The 22,816-nt window shown below is 37.3% G+C and overlaps 1 protein-coding gene across 3 annotated transcripts in view; it reads left to right on the top strand.

Moving 5' to 3' along the window:
- LOC131044849 (protein translocase subunit SecA, chloroplastic) overlaps positions 1-22,816 on the top strand; it is a 169,748-nt gene that overhangs the window by 65,794 nt on the left and 81,138 nt on the right. For all 3 annotated transcript variants that reach the window (XM_059221447.1, XM_059221445.1, XM_059221443.1), the window contains 2 exons: positions 4,694-4,797; positions 5,079-5,258. In XM_059221447.1, the coding sequence (XP_059077430.1) occupies positions 4,694-4,797; positions 5,079-5,258 (284 nt within the window). The remainder of the gene's footprint in view (positions 1-4,693; positions 4,798-5,078; positions 5,259-22,816) is intronic.

The raw sequence follows: 22,816 nt of genomic DNA, 5'->3' as shown, positions 1-22,816 counted from the left end.
TGTTCTTGGTGGTATGCATGGGGATGTGCTTAATAAGTATGCTTAATATATGAAGCCCAATAATGTTCTTATGCAGAATTAATAGTAATGCTAATATGGACTGCAATATGTATGACAATCATACTTAATTTCATATATATATTCATAATACATAAGAAATATATATACTTACAGTCTAAATCATGTTATTACTTTCCGTATTTAAGAAGATGGGATTGAGATGTTTCAAAGAGGGGCAGTCTAAATCCAAGCAATAAGTTAAGTCCCAAGATGGGGTGGGGATCAACGACCCATAAGCCTTGAGGGTATAGACCCAAGATAGGTAAGGGCTTGGATCTGTAAACTTTGAGGGAACCAATTGTAGTTGGTCTCTAAGCACTTTGGTAACATATGTAAACCCTTCTCCCTTAAAACTGAAGTAGTAGCAAGGTTTGATATCTATATTAAGAACTATGAATAATGAAATTAATCAGCTAATGAGGAAAATAGACAAGCACTTGTTAATAACTTATTGAAGAAAATCTATCAATTTTAGTATATTTAAATAGATTAGGTAGGGGACATTACATTTTGCCTTATTGGAATGTAGTCTATTGTGTTTTATTGAGTGGATGGAGTATGTGCTCCAATTCTTCTTGGATGATGATGCACTAGCAACCTATCAAGATTTTCAATTTTGAAATTAGAGAGTTAAGAGTTATGAATACAAATTTTAAATATAAATTCAATATTCATCAACAAGAATGAAGAATTTAGAAATTAGAATCTTAGAGTTAAGAACGTACTTGTCACAAGACTTTAATGGCAAGGGGTTGTAAGTGCTGGTATATTTCTTCAAGGAAGTACCACCATTTATGAGCATCGACTCATTCCTTGTCTTCAAGAGCCTCAATACCACAATCATTGGTGCTTGTGAAACTCATGAATTCAGACCTCACCACAGGCCGCATGGAATTTGGAAAGAGTCTACGAAGGGCTGCCTTGTACCCAATAGCAACTTCATGATCTCTATATGGGGCAACTCTAGTGCTACTCTTATTAAGGACTGCCCGACTATAGTACTTGGGGCTCAATGCAAAGGCAAGGAGATGCAAAGGGGCAGTCATTTTGTTCCATCTTTTCACCATGATTTTTTGTAGTTCCTTGTAGAATGTTTCTTCAGGATCTTGCTCTTTCTCATTTATGATTTTTTTCATATCATCAATCATGGAGTCAATGCCATCATATGCCTCACCCAAGCAAGGCCTATCCACGTGTGTATCGGATCATGACCAATATAGGCTCAGTAAATCTCAGGAGGTACTTAGCATGATCCCACCAAGAGTCATCTAGTATCATTGCCTTAATGGCAGCTGCCCTTGTACTACTAGATTGCCTCCATATGCTCCAATTATCACTGGTTACCATTCTAGACAATGCTTCTTTAACCCTCACAAGATGTCTCAAAACAATAGTGTTGGAAGCAAAATGGATCTCAGCAACCTATTTCAAAATCAAAACAATAATAAATTAAAATTAAAACTTAGAAAATTTACTAAACTAAAGTCTAAAACATATTTAAATTTTCAATAATTTAACTTACCTTCAAGAGCTCCAATCTCGAGAATTGTCTAAATATGGCTTGCGACATATGGTGGTTCGTGATGAACATTTGGATCTCTTAGGCATCACCATACATTTGTTTGATCCACTAAACTTTATTGTCAATTTTTTGCAGCATTAGGTTGAGTGAGTGGATAGATAAGGTGTCCAAAAAATGTGTTTATATCCTCAACCAATAACCGGACAACCTTACAATTTTTGACATTGTTTGTTATCACCTGAACAACATTTTGAGGGCCAACTTGCTCAATGGCTTGGAAATGAATGTTTGCAATGAATGGACCGTCCTTCACTTGCCCTTCACAATCCACTGCTCTAAAAAACATTGCACCTCTCGTGGACACTGCAATAACATTGACCAAAGGGCGATTTCTTGCATCTTTCCATCCATTTGATACTATGGACACATTTGTTTCCAATCTTTCGATCCATGAATCCCTGATGGGCTTCAAGCAATCCTCCACATGTTTCACCTCTTTTTCCAATAAAGTGGTGTGCACCTTCTCATAACTCGGGCCCTTTAACCCCCTTGGAGCCTCATTAATTGATCTCACCTTCTCATAGAGATGTGTGCAATTGACTTAATGTGTGTGTCTCTTCTACTTTGACATGCTAGGGACAAAAGCTACATCCTACAATTCTCTATTCACAAAATCCATAGCCCTATTCAATTTGTGTGTTTAGATGAATTGTGGTGCAGTCAATTTTGGGGATAAGCCTAGACAAGCAAAAAAAAAATCAAACACAAAACTATACTTCAAACATGGAACCAAATTTACTTTCCAAACACCGTAAATATTCAATTTTATTATTCAGCTATGGTTTCATTACAGTTTGGGGAAATATTCCCTTTACACAATACTGGAGCTCTTTTTCTCTGCAATCTTCTTCATGCCTCTATACGAGCCTATGACCCTTGTGCTATTGTTCGTTTGTTCTCTTTTCCTCCTTCACCTTGCTCTCAATTTACATTCTACAATGTATATATTTTGAGAGGAAGTTGAACCACCATGTGTTTCAGTTCAATCAAAATCATCCAAGTGGTAACAATTGATTTCAAGTTTGTTGGTCTTTGGTTCAATCAAAATTATCCATGTGGCAAGACTTGATTTCATGTTGGTATTCAATCTATATCAACAACTACCTTTCGAAGAAATTGAGCTTTGGCGAACTTACGAATTCATGAACTTCAAGCTTTCAAACACTTTCACTTTTCCTTCGTGCAATGAAATTGAGCTTTAATGAAATTATGAGTCATGAACTTGAATATTGGCCTAAACACAAGCCTTCAAACACATTCATTTTTCCTTTGTTCGAGGAAATTGAGCTTCAGCAAATTTACGAGTTTGCAAACTTGAATATTGGCAAAACACAAGCCTTCAAAGACCTTTACTTTTCCTTCATTTGGCAAAATGGAGCTTCGGTGAATTTATGAGTTCACGAACATGAATATTGGCTGAAAAACAACCTTTGTTTCTCTTCCTCTTGATGATGCTCTTCCTTCGGCAGAAAGGAGATTTGACGAACTTATGAGTTTGTGGATTCAGAATTGGCTGAACCATTTCTTCAAGATTGGTCATCGGCAAACTAAATGGTTCACAAACTGCATCATTGGGCGAAAACAAGCTTGATCACCCTTGAAGAAAAATATTCCCTAAATCAAACTATCAGCAACCAACAAAAGGCAACAAACTAAAAGAATAAAAAATGGAAAAACCCAAAGAAATGTTTTTTTGGTTGATGAGGATCACACGTGCACCTTGATGCTCCTGCATCAAATTGTTTCATCCATTATAATTTGAAAATCCTGTTTGCAAGGCATTTCTGTTAATAGTCCAGTGTTTTTATTTGAGGCAAAAATATAGACTGTTCCATTTATATAAATGTCCCACTCCTTCCCCTCCTCTACCCAAGAGAATAGAGTGTGTATATTTGTATATCTTGTCTATATTTTTTATTATAGGGCTAGTCTAGCTAAGGGATATGAGAGTTAGATCTTAGGGAGCTCCCCTTCCTAATTTGAAGAAGGATTTTGCCTCGCACATGGTTCTAATTTATGTTGTCTTGCAAAAGACAAATTAAAACACTAATAGGATATGAAAAGACAGACAATATATATGCAACAACTGTTTTTGCTTTTATTGTATGTTGATGAATCTGTTGGTTAAAGCCAGGAGTAGTATTGTAACTTTAGTTAATTCAAGGGTTAGTTTTTTAGCTGCCATTTTATGTAGTTGGCAGTTGTGTAACTATTGGTTCAAATAGTTGCTAAAGTAACAGAGACAAAGTTGTCGATTAACACAAGCTGTAGTTTTGAAGCTGCTAGGATGAATGCATAATCATAGATTTGCATAAAGTGACAGTTTTTCCTGAAGAAGATGAACATGTAGTGGATATTTGTACTAAGAAGCAATTGTAAAGCTTTCCTCAGTGAATTAATAGCAGATTTGAAGTGATTACGGGTCATTCATGTAAACAATTTCAAGATGTGTTTCATTTTTTGCAATTTTAAACCAACTTTCGATCTCTTATTGATGCATTGATGGGATTTCTTTTTCTCTTTTTGTCATGGATGTTTTGTTATCAAGCAATGTCATAATTTATGGCTTATGTCTTGGCAACCTCTAACAAGCATTGTGTTTTTCATATGTGCTCTCTTCTGTAACAGCAATCTATCATCACTCTTGATACGTATTAAGTATTTGTTGAACTATATGAATTATTTCATAGGGATTTAAAATACTTGAAAATCATTGGTTTTTCAGTTTCATTTTGTTAGCAGCAAATTTTGGGACCTCTGTTTCATATTCCATTATTCAAGTAAATAAAATGAATACACATTTTTCTTGTTGGCACTATGACTGTTAATATTGGGAAAATTTATGATCACTGTGTTGCTTACATACGGCATAGTAAACTGCCTGCCATCTTTAAAATGCTAATACCACTGACTGTATGTTCTGTAGCATACTGTTAACTTCCAAAGTTTTAAGTGTTTTGACGATGACATTCATGCTAATTTGCACCAAAGAATCAGTCCTTTCTTTAGATGTTTTAAGTGGAGATTGATCTTGATTCATTTGAATGACAGAGAACATGTCAAGCGAACAGAGGAGAGCAAATTACTCATATGATATGACTTATGTTACAAACAGTGAACTTGGGTTCGACTACCTGAGAGATAATCTTGCCACGGAAAGTAAAGTTCACACAATTCTTTAGTCATATCATAAAAATAGATCAGTTTCTAAAATGATTTACATTTTTTTTTTTCCTTTTACTTAATGTGATCATTTGGCCACATATTATTTTCAGTGTGATTTATGGAAAGCATATAAGAAATATATGTCATGTGAGGTGTTTTTGAACTAGGAACATCTACTTAAAGTTATTTGCTTTAGTTCCATAACCTGGCATTTTTATCAATCATCCTTTTCCTAATAGTAAAAATGTTTTTTCATGTTTTCTATCTGCAGAGTGTTCAAGATCTGGTTTTGAGAGGCTTCAATTTTTGTATCATTGATGAGGTTGATTCCATCTTGATTGATGAAGCAAGAACACCACTTATTATATCTGGAAGTGCAGAGAAGCCCAGTGACCGATACTATAAAGCTGCAAAGATTGCAGATGCATTTGTCAGAGATGTGCATTACACTGTAAGGCTTGCAAATTGTTTTACAATTTATTTCAACAGTTCTGATACATAAAGGCAGGCAGGAAACTTAATTTTTTTACAAGATATACCAGTTGTACAGATAAATAGATATTATTTAAGATGTAGTTATGCTATTTATTGGGATTTGGGAACATTGCTTGTGTCATCTCTTAATGGACATGCTTTTAACTCTACTGTTACGTGAGTGTACTTTGTTTAGGATTATTTTCCAAAATTTGAAACTGATTTCATGATATGTTCTAAACATTGTAACAAATAACTATTTTGTCTAGTCCCATAATCTGATGCCTTTATTAACATTCCTTTCCCTAATAGTAGAGACTTTTTTTCATGTTTTAACTATGCTGTTACTGTGGGTGTGATTTGTTTATGATTACTTTCCAAATTTTGGAAGTTATTTTCCCGATTTCTTCCAGACAGTGTAATGAAGCTTGCCAATCAATCGGTGAGTTTTCTAAGTTTCTTATTAGTTTGTGATTTTGGGAAACTGTGAATTTTCACAAAAATATGATTGTTCATGAGTGAATCACATAAATTCATAGCTTTGAACAATTCAGATAATGTTTCATATCTTTGGGTTCATTTCGTCAATTTCCCAATCTTTCCCAGTGTAATGTCCCCATTTCATATTTACCTCATTTAGTCCTGAGACAACAATTCCAATTCAAAATGAGAATTGTAATATGTAACTCTAAGTTGCCGGTCCTGGTTCGGATTTGGATTCTGGTTCAAGATTCTGGCTCGCAAATTTGTTCAATTTTTTTTTTTGGGTGGGTTTGGGTTCGCTTTGGGTTTGTCCATACAAAAACATATAAAAATAAAAAATAAAAAAATATATACATATATGCAGCAGCAAATAATTTCATAATACACCACTGTCAAGTGTCAACTATGCTAATAAACTAATTGTAAAGTAACATAGCAAAATACACCACCATATATATTAATGTTTTAGTCCAAATGGCAAATAACATAGCAAAATGCCAAAATACGCCACCGTATCAATGTTTAAGTTAAAAAATAATAATGTCAACATTAACAATCAGCCATCACTGATCAAATATCATCAAAAGTCATCAAACATATCATCCTTCTCCTGTGGCAAATTAGAAGCACTACTAACAGTGGTACTAGCAGTTTCAGCCTCAGGAGCAGCCTCATGATCATAGCAATCTCAGCCTATTTTAGGGTTGGAGGTCGACTTGACCAAAATAGGAAAAATAAAAGTTCAATTTTTTTTAAAAAATGTGTCAAATCACCCAAATTCGGCCCGGGTTTTGCTGCCGGAATCAAAATTCGCTTGAAATTCGGCAAAATTCATCGTGGGTCCTTCTCAGGGAATGCACAGGGCAAAATACGAACCTTTGAAGAATTTTCAGAGAATTTTGTGTGAACCAGAATTCAGAGAGAATCAAACCAGGACCCAGGGATTTTGTAGAAAAATCTGGTAACTAGATGTAATTTCATTAAATCTGAAGACATTTCATTTTAAATTTTTAACTTAAAAAGTCTAAGACTAATTCGGAGAATAGAACTTATCTTGATAGCTTTGACGGATTCTGCTATACTCCAATCTGTATACGTTCTTCTTTGTAAATCTTCTATAAATGCTTCAAAGTCTGCTCCAATTGTTTTTTATAGATCTTCCACTGATCTCTTAATTTTCATCCTTTATTTCCGGGTGTGTGTGATCTAATCCATCTTCTCTTCTTCAATATAGATCTTCAATGCTGTTCTCAACATCCCTCTAAACCATGTGTTGACTCTTACTATTGACCATGATTTACTGCAGATTTTATCTGATTGGTATCTCACAAGTAGTGGAGAATGGGTAAAAAACATGTAGTTTTTCCAAACAAAAATCTTCAATCTTCAACATGCTGTTGACTCCTCTTAGACCTGTGTTGACTCTTTGGTAATGCTGATTGCTTAAATTACAATCAATAATCTGCAAATTCCTTGTGAAAGCTCAAGTGGGGCTGACATAAAAACCACAACCAATATTCCGAAGTCTTCCAATATTCCCTTTAGTGGAGCTGCTGCTAAAAACACAATAATAATTGTGAACTCTCCAAAACCTTTTCTAATCGCTGCAATCACCATTTGAGGATCCTTTTATTATCGGAATCTGAATAATTATTGTTTGGGGCCCACAAAGCACTTTTGGCAAGCTTATTCTAATACTAATAAATCTGAATTTTAATTGAAGTCCTCTCTTTCTTTAATTGTGATATCTATGTCGGATCAAAGATCTTCCCACGTGGTATTGGCCATTCTTTTTCCCCCTTGCAATCGATAGTGCCATCTCTAATTTAAACTTATGTGCTTGCAATCGGTAAGCCAAGTGGACCAATGTTCACCAGAGCAGATCAAACTCGGCTTTAAAGTAATAATTTTCCAAATCTATCCCCTTTAAGAATGATTATGGATGTCTTCTTATATCTTGTGATACTAATTATAGTTACGCTGCCAAAGGACATGTCTTATTATCAACTCCTTTCCCTTGTGTTAGTCACACCACTTCATGACAACCTCAAAACGTTGCATACACAATCCAGATCGGTTTGTATATAATAAACATAGTACCCTTTCATTATGAGAATTGGTTAATCATCTTTTCCGGTTAGTCTCTTTACTAATCGCTGCCACTCATCACAATGTAAACCACTTTCTTAACATCGTGCCTCTTCAAGGATAGCTAATCGTTCTTCCTTAATCGGTATTATGATCAATAGTTAACATCCATTAGTTAACCATGTTTGTATTAGTTTGGATATTGATTAGTGGAGGATCACATTCCAAGCTTAATCGATTTATTATTCAGCAGTCGACATGCTTAATATCAATGATGTCTTTAGAAATATTGTTATCATTGTGACCAATCTCTTAATCCGCATACATGAGGATGTAAATCGCTGTTGACAAATCGCTATATGTTGTCCTCATGGTGATATTGAACCATCTTTAAGTCATTTGTAATAAGACTATCTTAATTGTTTCCTTCTTCATATCTCTTTATAAGAATTCATTCGTGCCTTCTATTATCTATAAAGATAATACAAGGAGCTTGCCTTTAGTTGTTTGGTTCTAGAGTTCTAGCATCTGGAAATATTCCCCAATTTTGATTTAATTGAACTGATCATGATTTTGATGCCAATGGTTTAGTACATATGAAATACTTGTAAGATTGTTTCCTAACAAGCCATTCCATTTGCATGCTTTGTTCTACTTATTGGTGGTTAGGCTACATCCCTAGTTTTGGTACGTAATAGATTAGCAAAGAGAGTTCATACTCAAGGGATAATCTTTGGGACAAGGCCACTCAAGCTACATAACAGTTAGCCTATTTTCATTTAGCGCTATAATAAAACTTCTAGTTCAATGCATTTTAAGATGTAGTTGATCTAACAAAGATTAATGTCAAAGCACCTGCAATGGAACTATAGTAAAGTTTTTTCCTTGTATGTGTCTGTAACCAGTGTACTCGAGGGACAGTTCCACAACGTTTTGGGTTTCTCCCAGACATCTAGAATGAGCTGATTTATGTTTTATGACACTCCACAACGTAGAACAAAATACCAATTATTCTATTCTCTCTTGAACAAGGAAACCTCAAGTGCTAAACAATGTGAATAGTTAAGGTCACCCCAAGATTCTCTAATGTCAGGTCTTTATCTTTTGATCGATAATCGGTTCTTTATATTAAGTATCAAAAAAATTACATATTTTTTATCATGCGAACGTGACAAAACAACATGAAAAATTATCTGAAATCCTGTACCATCTAGCCCCAACCACTCATATTCTATATATTAGTCTTGACAAAATGGGTAGGAAGCCCCTTTACAAACATAGTGACATATTAAGAAAACAACATATCAAATTAGGAGCTTGCCTCTTGCAGCAATGCCTTTCCCCTTGTCCACTGTTGCCCCAGCTTCCGCCTTCTCCCTAGGTTCCACATTCGGCCTCTCTGCACTCGAGGAAGAGCCGCCAATCAGAAGTCGACATTGCTTCGCACTATAAGAGCCCATAGGTCTGCCACATTTCTTTATAGGAGGGGAAGCTTCCTCCGCTTGCTTCTGGTTCTCGCTCCTCAGTAACCACTTTGCCACCTCTTCTTGCACCATTCTGGCCTCCTTGGACTTAAGGAAATCCTTAATACCTTGTAACCTGATTTGAGCAGATGCTTGCCTCAGCTCCTTGTTGCCATTGGCACTCCAAAGGAGGAAGGGCCGTAATGGTGGAATGAATTCGTTGACCAGTCTCCTAGGCATACCAACCCCTCACCTTGGTAAGCCATACCAATTAGATTCGTTAGGACCCAACACTAATCAAACTTCACACAGTTATGCATAAGCCAGAAAACAAACTCACTTGTCTCAAGCTCTAAACACCAGGCCATGCAAAGGGAGGCGATATCGATATTGGTCCGATATTGATATTGGGCCTTTAGATATTCATCCCACCTCCAGCACGATTTTCACCCCGTTCAAGAAGGTTTGGTTTGCAATTTTGAAAACGTGAGTCAAATGCTCATCCGATATTCTCCCCCAAAAGGCCACCATGGGTTTGGTGGTCTGTAATGAAAAATTTGCCTGCATAATGCTCCTTTACTTCACGCACATGATTCAAAATTCCATCTTCTCACAAACAATATTTTGGTTAGCGTGGCACCTTAACATAGACAAATAAATCACACCATTCAACTACATCAATCTTAAAAGCCGGTGGCAACTTGTCATCTGCCACGCAATAGATTCGGCTTGAAGCTTTAGAAACTTGCCCTTTCGCATGTATCAAAGCTATCTACATGTGATTTTACTAATCACTTCCAACACTCGTAACAATTTGAAATCTTTGGCTGCACTTTCAACTCATCTCCACCTTGGGCAATCCCTGCCCATTGCGAACTTGAAATCAACCTTGGGCATCCCCCTATGTCCTGTCGCACGAGGTAGGAGTCATGTTGAACTTCTAAGCGCCACGATTGCCGCCCCATCATGACATACTATAAATGCAATCCTACAAGCATGATTGACACATTAACTACAATTATCAGTACCTTCACCAAATTTGGCAAACCTCCGCAACCTTAACGGGTAGTGATTGCCTTTCAAATTTGAAATCTCTACTTGCTCAACGTACTTCGAGTGGCACTACGGGGCCATTTCAAACCACTTTGTTTCCCCGATTTGAAGGGAGAATGCCAAGTTGTCATGAGTGCCAACATCTGAATTGCCCTCCCTAAGCACATGGGATAATCTGAATTTATTAAAACTCTATAAAAGTCTCTTTATAATCTGTATGATTTTGTCAATCTTCCAATTATTTGCATGCCTGCTTAACATTGCATTCACAATAATTTATGAATCACCTTCCATGTGAAGGTTGTTCACATACAACTTCTTTGCCATACAAATTGCTTGGAAGGCAGCGTGCACTTCAGGTTCATTATTAGATCCCTAGCCTAGCCTTCGGCAACAACTAGCTATGATTCTGCCCTCACAATCCTTTGCCACACAACCTGCACCAGTAGGACCCGGATTTCCCTTTGCAGCGCCATCAAAATTCACCTTGATCCAATCTTGCTTCGGTGGACTCCACTTTGTTCTCCTAGTTTCGCCAATCAAAGGATAAACCCTTTTAGGCCCATTAACAGGCCTGTAATGTTAGGTCTTGATGTGCAATGGATAGACTTAGTTGAAACGATGTGATTTGTTTGTATCACAAAGGGACTTACGCTTAGCTGGAACTGGAATACTAAATTGACTTGGACTTCAAATAAAAGATAAAAAGATAAGGGTTAGGGAAATTTAAGCTAAACCTAAGGACGATGATGATAATAGAAAGTGATTGGATTCAAAAAGACCTTTCTAATGTTACAAATGGAACCGAAAATGGAGGCTATTTGCCCAATTTATGGCCTTTGAAATTTCAAATACCCATAAATCCATTTGCCTCTAAAAATTTAAAATTTCAAAAATTTCAAAAATTTACAAGTATAGGACATGTGCATCTGCTATGTGTTGAATTATGATTCACAAAACTTACCCAGAAAAATTCTTCCACTTGCCACTTTAGAATTTTGGCTCTAATTTGAGGCCAATCAAACATTGTCAGTCATTGCTTATATGGATGATTTAATTTTTAATTCATTTTAGGGTATTGTGCTGGAAAGTTGGCTTGCTACTTATTGACGAAGAGGACAAGGTTTGAACCAAGTAGTTGCCCTGCCTAGGTAGTCAATTCTATGAATTGTGCAAGTTGCACACTCTTTCCACAAAGGAGTCATGATGGTTTATTAACTGCTATTGTGGCCCTTAAGGCAAAGCATTGCCATAGGAAGCTACCCTTACTTTATTTTGCCAAACACTAGTTAAGCCATGGCTTTGGTAATGGTATGCCGCTCTTCTCCTTTTCTCTCTACTCTTTGCCACTCAAAAACCTCCACGTGATGTTTCTAGAATCCTTCCCTTCAAATTTGAAATTTGAAATTCGGTTTATGGGGAAATTTAAGGGCCAAGTAGAGGAGTTTAATGTCATGGACCATGCCTAAGCTATGTATGCTAAAAACCAAATATAATAAAAATCATAAATTGTAAATACCATAGATGAAAAACTCTACGGGTTTTTCAAAAACTCGCAAGTACTCGCGGGTCAAAACCCTAGCCGAGTCACTCGCCATTAAACTCAGCTCCGAGTTTCTATAAAAACACGTGTTGGCGTGGCTAAAATCGCGGAACTACGACTTCATCCGACCAACATAGAATAGAATGCTAGGTATCCTATCCTCTCTTGAGATAAGGAAATCCCTAATGCTTGTTTAAATTGATCAATGGAGGATGACCTCAAGGTTTCGGTTGTCAGGTCTTGACTACAGGATAGCTTTGCAGTTGATGTGTTTTGCTGGAAACACAAAGGGGACTTACGGTTAGACGGAATTGGTTTCACACAGGTTCCCTAAAATCTTACAGTCCTATTTCATCCGATTTGCTTTTAATTGATGCTACTTCAGCTTGACTTGTGGGTTTCTTTTTAATAAGAAAGGGAAAAAGGGGGAATAAAGATAAAGAGTAATAAGAATAACTAGCTAACTTAACTAAGACAACATATTTGAATACAGACAGAAATCTTAAAATAACCAGAAATTACTTTGCCAGCTAATTAGCACAACTAGGTAAAAACCAATGCAATCATCTAGGAATTTTGAATTTTCAAGCTGCTAAATACAAATGCTGGACTCTTACACCCACTCATTCAAATCTAACAACCGAACTTAGCACAAAATTGGGCTTAGACTAACCATTTTCAGAAAGTTCGTTTATGCATGTATTTGATGGAAATCTTGGTTCATACCATTAGGAAATACATAAACAAACTTTCTGAAAAGTAAATACAGTTGCAGAAATATAAAATAGATGGAGAAGAGGACCATGCACTCACAGTAAAAAAGACACAACTTTAACATCCATTAAAATCTGTATACATTTTGCCAGAGTTTTTGCAACAATCTTTAACTTTCTGCCTGAAATAAAGGAGAAACTAACTCCTTTATATAGAGTTCTCAAAATGGATGAATGACCAAGATTAAACTTTGACAAGTGGGCTAGATTCATTCTCTAATCAAAACTGCCCATACCCATAAATGGGAGGCAAAATATCAACAACCACCAAAAAGGGAATCAATAACTACCAAAAAGGTAATCAATAACTACCAAATATAAAGCTGCTCCAAAAAGTGCACATGCATGGAGCTCAAAATTTATAATAACTTTGGTAGTTAAGAAAGAAACTTTATGTCTGAAAATTGCACTTTAAGATTTAAAAGAAACATAAACTTTAGGAAAGCACTTTTCCCTTCCCCAAGGTAGACTCTTTTTCCACAAATTCGACCTCGTCGCGCAAGTATTCGATCTGCTGCACGTTCTACCCGAACGTAGTTCTGGAATCTTAGGCACAACTTGAATAGTTCGGTTGTTGGAGGCATATGAGGATTAAACATTTTATACTGAATACCCTCTAGGACGCTATCTACATTCACTAGCTCTTCTCTGCAGTATGATTTATAATTCTCAAAACACAATATATTTGCCTGTAGCCCACTAGCAAATTCCAGGTCCTCCATGGAGTAGGTGACTTTGGTTTTCAGCCTATCCTCCCACTATGGTTGTACCTCATTATCTATCATACTACTTTTCCAGCTAGGGACCATTGATTTGAGGATCTTTTCACCAAGATCCTTCACGTTTGACAAAGCGTCATCGCACTTATCTTGCATTTTGTTGATATTATCCTTCATGTCGTTCTTCATGCTGAGAATCCAATACTATTCTTTGAAGGTATTGACATCATAGGGATCTAGGATAATATCAAGTGTGGGATTTGAGTGCAGGTCCAAAATAGAGCCCTTATGAGGGGTAATGCCTTGGCAATCGTCTCATGAGCGTTATAACATTCTTTCCTTAGCTTACACATTTTGATAAGAGTGGATTCCCTATGGAGAGCCATTTCTCGCACATCTTTGAAGATTTGCTCTCCCTTTTCCTTAATGCCCTGAATCCATTCCTTGACGGCCTTGATGGTATCACGCACTCCGTCAAATTCAGCTATGGTCTTCTGTGCTAACGCCAATGGGGGAACATGGGATTCAGTGGCATGCTGTAGTGGCCTCAACAGGTGATCTATGTACCCTTCAACTTGCTCAGCACGAGCCCAGTACATATCTCTCTCAGTGGTCATTTCGTCAAGCTGTTTGAGCATATTCTGCACAGAATCTCTGAACTCTTCCCTCTCCTGCTCTTTGGTGGCTCGCCCTATTGGGATGGCTGCAACATTGTAATCAGCTAATGCAATCTGATCCACTGGCTTATCTGTAGGTGGGGTGGCAATATGAATCGTGCAGTTCCTTTGCTCATCCTGAGTGATCCTGGAGTAAGTCTTTGGCCTTTTCTTGCCTTTGGATTTTATTTCTCCTATTCAAGAGAAGATATCCTCCAGGTTAATTGGTGGCTTGACAGTTGCTTTCCGTTGCGCACGAGCAATTAGCCAGTCCCGAGGGATGGTCTATCCAGATGTAATTGCAAGATTCCCACTCTGTTCTTTGGAGGCTTCAGCTGGCTCACTGCCTACCTGCAATTGATCAGTCATAGAAGGAACGGATGCAGTATCCAATCCCTTACTCATGGCCAAGTTCTCTCCTACCTCGCTGAACAACTGCCTAGTATCCTCCTGTGACGGTTGCTCTTCAGTTTTGTCGGGTTCCTGAGTCTCATCCCCTTTTTGTTCTCCCTCAATAGTGGTGTCATCCTTGCCGCCACTATTCAATTGCAATTCATGCCTACTTCCCTGTGTGAGCTCATGCTTACCAGTCTCTTGATCAGGTGCAATCTCTTCCTCCTCAACCTGATTTCCAGGTTCATTAGAGCCAACGACCCTTACCTTTGTATCTTGCTCACCTTATGTCTGAGGATTATTTGCCTCGAATGCATCAAGATCACTCTGTGAAGGTAGAGCGGGTATGTAGTTAAGTTCAACCACATCATCCTTTGAACTGGGGTCCTTGGATGATGAACTAACCTATGGCCTCGTGATGGGGATCTTTTCTCTCCTTGTTCTTTTTGATGTTCGAGTCCCTCGATTGGCTCTTGCTTTCTTCCTCTTCTTTTCAAGTTTCTCAACCTCTTCCTTTGGCGCGCTTGAGGTTCCTTCATCCTCCGAAGACTGGGAATCGAGACTACCCATTAGATTGTATGTAAATTGGGTCCCTTCATGGGTCAGTCTCTCAATTTGTTGGGATAGCCAGTAATCGGTATACCTCCTTGGAGCTTCCATAACTGCTTCAAAATCTGTGATTGGGTCTTGAGTCCAATCAATGCCTCGCAAGAGGTTCTTGACTGCCTCAAATTCTCGGACTTGCAAGCAATTTCCATAGTCCGTCACCTGATCTAGGACCTGGCAGTACTCGTAAAGCCGCATTTGCTGAACATTTAGCCTAGAATATTCACGTTGATGGACCTCAAAGTCATCGGAATAGTTGCTCCAATAATCCTCTATTGATGCCTTGGCCTTGTAGTGCTTGCCATAGGCTCTCTTTGCCAAATTATCATGATCGAAGCACTTCCTAGGGAAATGTTCCTGTAGGCCACAAGACGCCAATTCAACAAACGACTCTTCAGCTTGCATCGAATTTTTGAAATGTGCATCAAGGGTACCCAAAATCATGGGGAATGTGAACCTGGATTGCTTCTTATCTCTGAGTAGATTGCCTGCTAGGTGTGCCTGTCTTGCAACTTCCATGAGGACTGTTTTATCTGACGGATAGTGTGGAAGCCGGAATGGTGTTCCCTCAAAGCCTTCTGTTCTGATGTAAGTGAACCTAGGAAACTGGATAAACCACACACCATATTTCCGGATCAAAGTGATAGCCTGTTCTGAGAGCCTTATATGCAATCCTCCTTGCATTAATCTGACCAGGCTCATTGTAAAGGCATCATTTGCGTAGCCAGTGTTATTCTTTTCTCTTTGAGCAATGTCATAATAATGCAGCTGAGGGTAGCATTTGTACACCTTCACCTGATTCGGCCCATTCCCGATCTCACCTTTCTTGATTAACCCTGTTAGCGGCTGGTGTCAGGCAAACATGTAGACAAAGTAGGAAGTCATGGTAAAGTACTTTTTTCCTTCAAGCTCAATCAGCTGTGTATGGATATTGTCGCTGATGATCTGAGCCCAGTCGATCTTAGACTTCCCAGCGAAGACCTGCTCAGTAAAGTAGAACATCCATTCCTCAAAAAGATTAGATTGAGGGAGTCCCATAACCTGGCTGAGTAAGGTAACCATATCACTATACTCGTTATGAAAATCACTTATGGGGGTCTTTTTACTGATTCTAATGCTTGGCGGTCTTCTTTCTTTGTACCATTCTTCGTTTATCAACGTTTTGCATTTAGCAGGATTCATGTACAAGCGACCTGCGCCTCATCAATAGTTGTAGCAATAGGATTATCTGGAAATGGGATATCAAATGCCTCCCCAATGGCTTCAGGTGTGAAATCAGCTAGGACCATCCCCTCTAGCAACCTCAACCACTAATTCATAATTCTGCACGACCGGAGGGAAACCAATTGCCTGAGCAATACCACTCTCCATCATCCTGTTCCTGAAATCTTGGATGTCTATGTGGCCCAAGTCCGTGTCTCCTATGTTCTCCCATACACTCTGGACCTTCGACTCCCTAACTCCTCCCTTTTGGTATTGGTACTTCATTCTCTCGACCTTGCGGGGAATGTCAGACTTGGAAACCCGAGACGTTTCGGTTGCACCAGGTGTCTTTGAGGATTCAACCGCCGATCTAGGCATCTATCTTGCACAACCGGACACAGATTACGAGATGAAATAAAGCAACAAAACGGGTTAGCCAAAACAGAGGACGACGTTAACGCTTAAAATCAATGATCAATGGGAACATCGAAATTTGGAAAAGCATGACGTTTCACTAAATAGAGCCTGATCATTTGGAAACTAAATGCTATTTGAAGCAGAAAATTAAGTTGGTTTCGTTTAAATTTCGCTGCATGGAGCGGGTTTCAAAAATGCTACTTCCGATCGATTACGGCGGAAAGAGCAAATGTTCTAGCTTGCGACTCAGGGTTCAAATGTTTTGATGATTGACAATCTAAAATACACTTGGAAAAGAGTTTTGTTTAAGTTCAGATTTAAATTTCCAAAATTTCTCGAAGTTTGAAATTCCATTCTAAAGGTTGATTTCCCTAGCTGATTGTTGTTGCATGCCATGCTTGATGTTTTCTAAAATTATAACCTACAAAACTTCACTCTCTCATCCACTCTCTATCCCCTGTTTAAACATCATGACCAATTTTGCACAAATTAAATGACTTAAAGGAGAGAATTGAACTTACCTGGCGGATTGCCCAATGTAGAATGATCTTAGGCCAAATGCCGATGTTTGCAATTTTGAAACTCTGGGCACCTTGGCGAATAAATGTTTAATGCTGCGACTATGGAGATTTCGGCCAAAAACTACCCTCTGCAAATTGCGTAGCAAAAATGCCCCCCTCTTTGTGTGATTTCTTGAAACTTCGGAGACTTGGGCGATTTTGCAAAATCTTTGTAGGTTAAGCACCTTTCCTTTCTTCCTTTTGACGCGACTTCGGATTGCAAGAGCTTTTTGCCAAGCTATGAAGTTAAAACGCCCTTGCTTTGACGCCACTTCGGACTTGGGAGGGTCTTTGTGCGAGTTCGGCCTTGCAAGGAGAGTCCTCTTTAAAAGTTTAACACCTTTTACTCTCCCTAACTCGCGTTCTCGGGCTGGAAGGCTCTTGCAAGATTTCTAAAATGCCCTATCACGCGATTTTCGGGCTACGAAGAGACTTCGCAAAGTTAGAAGTTGAAAACGCCCTTTCTCACACTCCCTAACTGTTTGTTTTCAGCCTTAAAAGGCTTTTGCAAAGGCCTTAAGTTTAATACCTCTCTGCTGCGCGATATCGAACTGAGGAGGACTTTTGCAAAACTTGAAAGTTTAATGCCTTTTCTTCATACCTCACGCGATTTCGGCTTGGAAGTGTCTTTTGCAAACCTGAATTTTTAAAACCGCCTTACTTCACCCGATTTCAGGCTGAAAGAGGCTTTGAAAAGTTTTTAAAATGCCTTTCACTTACTTTCGGGCTGAGAGGCCATTTTGAAAGGTCTTTTAAGTTAAATACTTCTATCTCTTCCTCCACGATTTCTTTTTCAGGCTGGGGGAGGTTTTGAAAATGTCTTTAAAGTTAAAGCTTTACTTTTCAAAAATTCGGCCTAAAGAGGCCTTTTGCAAACTTACACGAAAATTAGCTTATACTTATTCCCCATTCTCGGGCTGAAAGGCCCTTTTGAAAAGTTTCTAAAAAAAACTGCGTTACTTCTTTTTCGGGTTAAGGGGAACTTTTGAAAAGTTATAAAGTTAACGTTTTACCTTTATTCTCCATTTTCGGGCTAAAAGGCCCTTTTGAAAAGTTTAAAGAGTTAACGCTTTTCCTTCTCATTTTCACGTTTTTGGCTCAAGGAAGGCTTTTGTAAAGTTTAAAAAGTTAACGCTCTTCCTTATTTCGCATTGCGGTTTCTCACACTTAGGCTCTAAGCATTTATTTTGCAATTTTTCAAAAAAGTTAATTTCGGCCCAAAAGGCCTTTTTGCAAAATGTATGAATGGTTGACTTTTTTTGCCTATTTAGCTGATCTTTCAAACTCATGCGAAAATTAGTCTCGTTTGTGAGAATTTTGAACATTAAAATTACGAGACTCTTTGACATTCACCCCTTGGCTCTGCAACTTAAATTAACAGACACCCCATCTCTTTGTACGGTTCATGATTCAACCCTCTCATCACGGACAGGATCATGCCTGACATTTGATACGAACTCCTCAGGACTTAAGGAAACGGGCGGGCTCACTATCCTGTAGGATCATTTCCTCATACTACTACGTACTGCATCTCCATGGCGAATAAAAATCAAAATCCCACACCGGGGGCAAGACGAAAACCAAAAAAGAAAGGGGGGACCCTGTCGGCTACGGGGAGTGTGTGCAAGGCACAACAACACGCAGCGTTTTTGAGGAAATACTCGCGGGTAAAACCCTATTTCTCGAGAAAAACTTGTCAGGAATTACAAATTTGATTCGCAACTTCTATTTTTTGGCCACGAGACAGGATGCACCAAGGTTTTCATCTAGTTTTTGAGCGTGAATAAAAATGTAATATGATTATATGACTGAATAACTAGTTAAAATGTAATATGATTATATGACTGTATTTTCAATTGTTCGATAAAGTTACTGAGTTATTGCTGAGTTTTTAAATTTTTTTGGGTTTGCCGAGTCATTGCCGAGTCCGAGTTTCTCAACTATGGTAAATACAATGGTTCAAATTCTTATCCATAAATCTTTTGTGTACATTTATATTGATGTATTATTTACTGATTATTATACTAATGTATTATATTGATTAATTATTATATCGATTATTTTAATAAATTTATATTGATGTACTATTTAATGATTAACAATCATTGGTTAATTGTATAATAGACCAATTTAAAAAATAAAAAAAATAAAAAAATAATAATAAGCAAATATTCCTATGTTAATTAACAAAGAAATATTAACATAGCAACAAATAATAATATTGAAAACCAAACTAGGAGTATCGGGCTTTTAAATTAGTAAGGCAAGCAACTGTCAGAGGGAGACGTGACCTTTATTAAATCCATGTCTATCCCCAAAGAGACATCGGACCCATCACTACATGAAAGAAAAGACCTGGTTGCACACGGAAGGGAATAAGGAGGAAAGAAAAAAGGGCAAGCATATGGTCAAACCAAAAGAAGAGAGGAATACCATTGGGCAGTCCAGTTGGCTGCAGAAAGTATTTCCAACGGCAGCCATGGTAAGTACACTTGCAAATGGTATTTTATGATTAATTCTCAGATATATATAGGAGACTATAAAATATGTAGGGCCTTGTTAAAATACATTACAATTTGAGAGAGTAATTGAAATAATTTAGTTAACAGTTACAATATGACGACCAGCAATATTGTCTACTACTAATACAATCTGACGTTGATAATTCAAATAATAATTTGGTTACAATTGAGTATCATTAATACAATTTAATTGATATTGATAAGTTAAATTAATATTTTTATTGCAACTAATAAGGATAAGACAAAGTATTCATAAATTAATACAAATTTAATTCTATAGATAATATTAGTACTGGCAATAATTAAGCAATGCACTCTTTATTGGTCAAATTTACCACATGTAAGGATAGCGACAAAAATGTGACAACACACTCAGTAAATAATGGACAATGTAAATCGAATGTTGCCATATTAAATTTAAGTCTTAACCCATAGATTGCAGTGATCTCATTCTTCGTCTTTCTCTAATACTTGCAAAGATAGGGAGTGTGTGGGGGAAAGGTAGAGTAAATCGGTCACATGGCGAAAATGTCCCAAGACAGGTAGAAATTCTTGAGAGAGCCGCATGTAGACTTTCATGCGCCCTTGGCACAGTAAATCTTCCATCTTGTAAGGATTAGCAGAATAGGGAAGAGGGGTCTCATGCAATCTAAGTGAAGGAAATCTTACAACAAATTAACAATCTATTCATCTTAATTGAAAATATTTTAACATTCCATTATTGGCATAAGTAAATAATTGATAGGTATGCATAGTATTAGCTATGGTTGGATAATATGGGAAAAAGTCAATTTGTATAGAGGATGAGCTCCTATTCTTAAATCCTAAAATTTATTGTTAATTTATGTTTTTAGGGCGAATTTAGGAAGGGGTCATCACATTTAACAATGTTGGATTTTAATTTCTCTCTTTTGTGACAACTCAAACTAGAACTATATGTGATGTACAACATCTCTTAAATCATAAGTGGAATCTCTTTGAGATCTAAAACTACCCTAGGCACTCTTCTTGGTCATTACCTCAAGATTGGTAATAATTCTTGTCTTACAAGTGAAATTTTATAGATTTTGAAAGAAAGCACTAAACTAAACACACAAACGACAACATCTTCCTTTTGGCTAAAACAAAGGCCAATAATTTAATGAAGAAGATTTGGAAAGGAATATCAACAAGATAATTAATAACACACGATCTTAAAAGTCAAAAAGCCACTTTGCATACAAAGGTACTACTGAGATAGATAGATATCACCAGTACAAAGCCTGATGCAATAATCTTCTTCCAGTTCAATACATGAAATTATAAACATAGTAAAATCGGCACAAACATAATACATGTTCAACAATATTTCAGCAGCATGAGTATAGCAGTATTGAAACTAGTTGGATTCACTAAAGAATACTAAAACCTTGACTATCCACCTGCTTACAACCTCACCAATCCAACTTGGTGACTTGAATTTTGTACCATATGCTGAAACAAAACAATGTATTACTCTAAATACTAGGTCTTGTTGTGGAAGAGTACTATCTTAATACATCTTAAACTGGAAAACCAGTACCTAGTGTTTTGACAAGGTTGAAAACCATGGTTGAATCTTTGAATGAAGTATGATCAAACTGTAGCCTCCCTATCATTTTATATACCTTTCAGAAGTTGTGAATCTACCATATTTATATTAGCAAAACCCTAATCTCTATGTCTTACTTCTACCTCATTGTTCTGGCTGTGACTTGTTTATGAAAGAATGTGATGTTTTAAAGACGAAGACACTACTTTTAGATAGTTTAACTATTGATACATGCATGTGTTTACTCCTATAGGCTATATTTAATATAACTAGTACTTGCATAAATGAATAACAATAACAATGCATACTAGATAGAGTAACAAATATATATCTTTATTCACACATAGCTGATTCCTAATGAAACATCATAATTTGATACATTGTGAAAATCCCTCCTTGTCAGTAGAAATATATCTTTATTCATGTTAAGTTTTTACACAAAATTAGACTAGGGAAGATCAACCAAGGATTAGACAACTATTCTTGACTATAGGAAGTCCATTTGAAACACTAGATAGTTGCCAAGTAAAACAAAACCATCAATATGTACTAACAATTGACTCTTAACAATTAACCAAAAGCTAAAAACTAAATAATACATATTCGGATACAAATGAATTTATGAAACATTACAAAGCCATTTGTTGCTAACTACATCATTTCCCCAAAAAGAAAATTTGGATTAACAACCAACAAGTATAGAACAAAACAATAGATTACATGATATTAGGTAAAGTTTTCCAAATTCATGATTTGATGCAGGGGCATCCCCTTGTGTTCTTGTTTTCTTTCTTTGTGTTTTATTTTCATTCAGTTTTGGGTTCAGTTGTGTTTGTTTCTGTTCCTGTCACAACTGAGACAGGAAGTCCTGAAGTGACTAGAAGCTGCGATCGAATAATAACCAACAGTTTCAACTGCCCACGGTGGCAGTTGGTTGCCAAGGCCATGGGGGTGGTCATTAACCAAATCACCTTCTGCCTATTTGTAGTGCTTCACCGATGAATTGGGGGTTGGCTGCGAAGGAAAAAAAAGAACCCGACCAAGAAAAATTTGGCAGCGCACAACTGATGGAACTGAAGGGTCGCCTTGTGAATGTTCAACTTCAGGCGGTAGAAATCTGAATGCAGTCTTGAGTCTGCAAGATAAGATAGGTCGACTTTTGTGGAGGTCGAGTTTCTGTGTAAAGACTGTGGAATAAACATGTTTTTGTAACTGTGACATTGTCACTGTTTTAAATAGTTTTGAACATTGGTTGCTATTGGATTCAAACTGTTGTTCTGTTGTCCTGATGCCAATACACAAGAGGGTGCATTTCTGAACGTAATGGTAGATTAAGCAATGTTTGAATCACTTGTATGTGTTGATATCTTCTGTGTTTAATCTCTTTAAAGGAAGTGTTTCTTGTCTAAGGACCAGTTTTGTTCATGTCACGGTTTGATCAACAAGGTTGTTGCCATCATAGTGGTATCAGAGCCTAAAGAGATTG

The sequence above is a fragment of the Cryptomeria japonica genome, chromosome 1 (genome assembly GCF_030272615.1).
Source record: "Cryptomeria japonica chromosome 1, Sugi_1.0, whole genome shotgun sequence".
In the NCBI taxonomy this organism is placed as follows: domain Eukaryota; kingdom Viridiplantae; phylum Streptophyta; class Pinopsida; order Cupressales; family Cupressaceae; genus Cryptomeria; species Cryptomeria japonica.
This window is presented reverse-complemented; position numbering and strand designations above follow the sequence as displayed.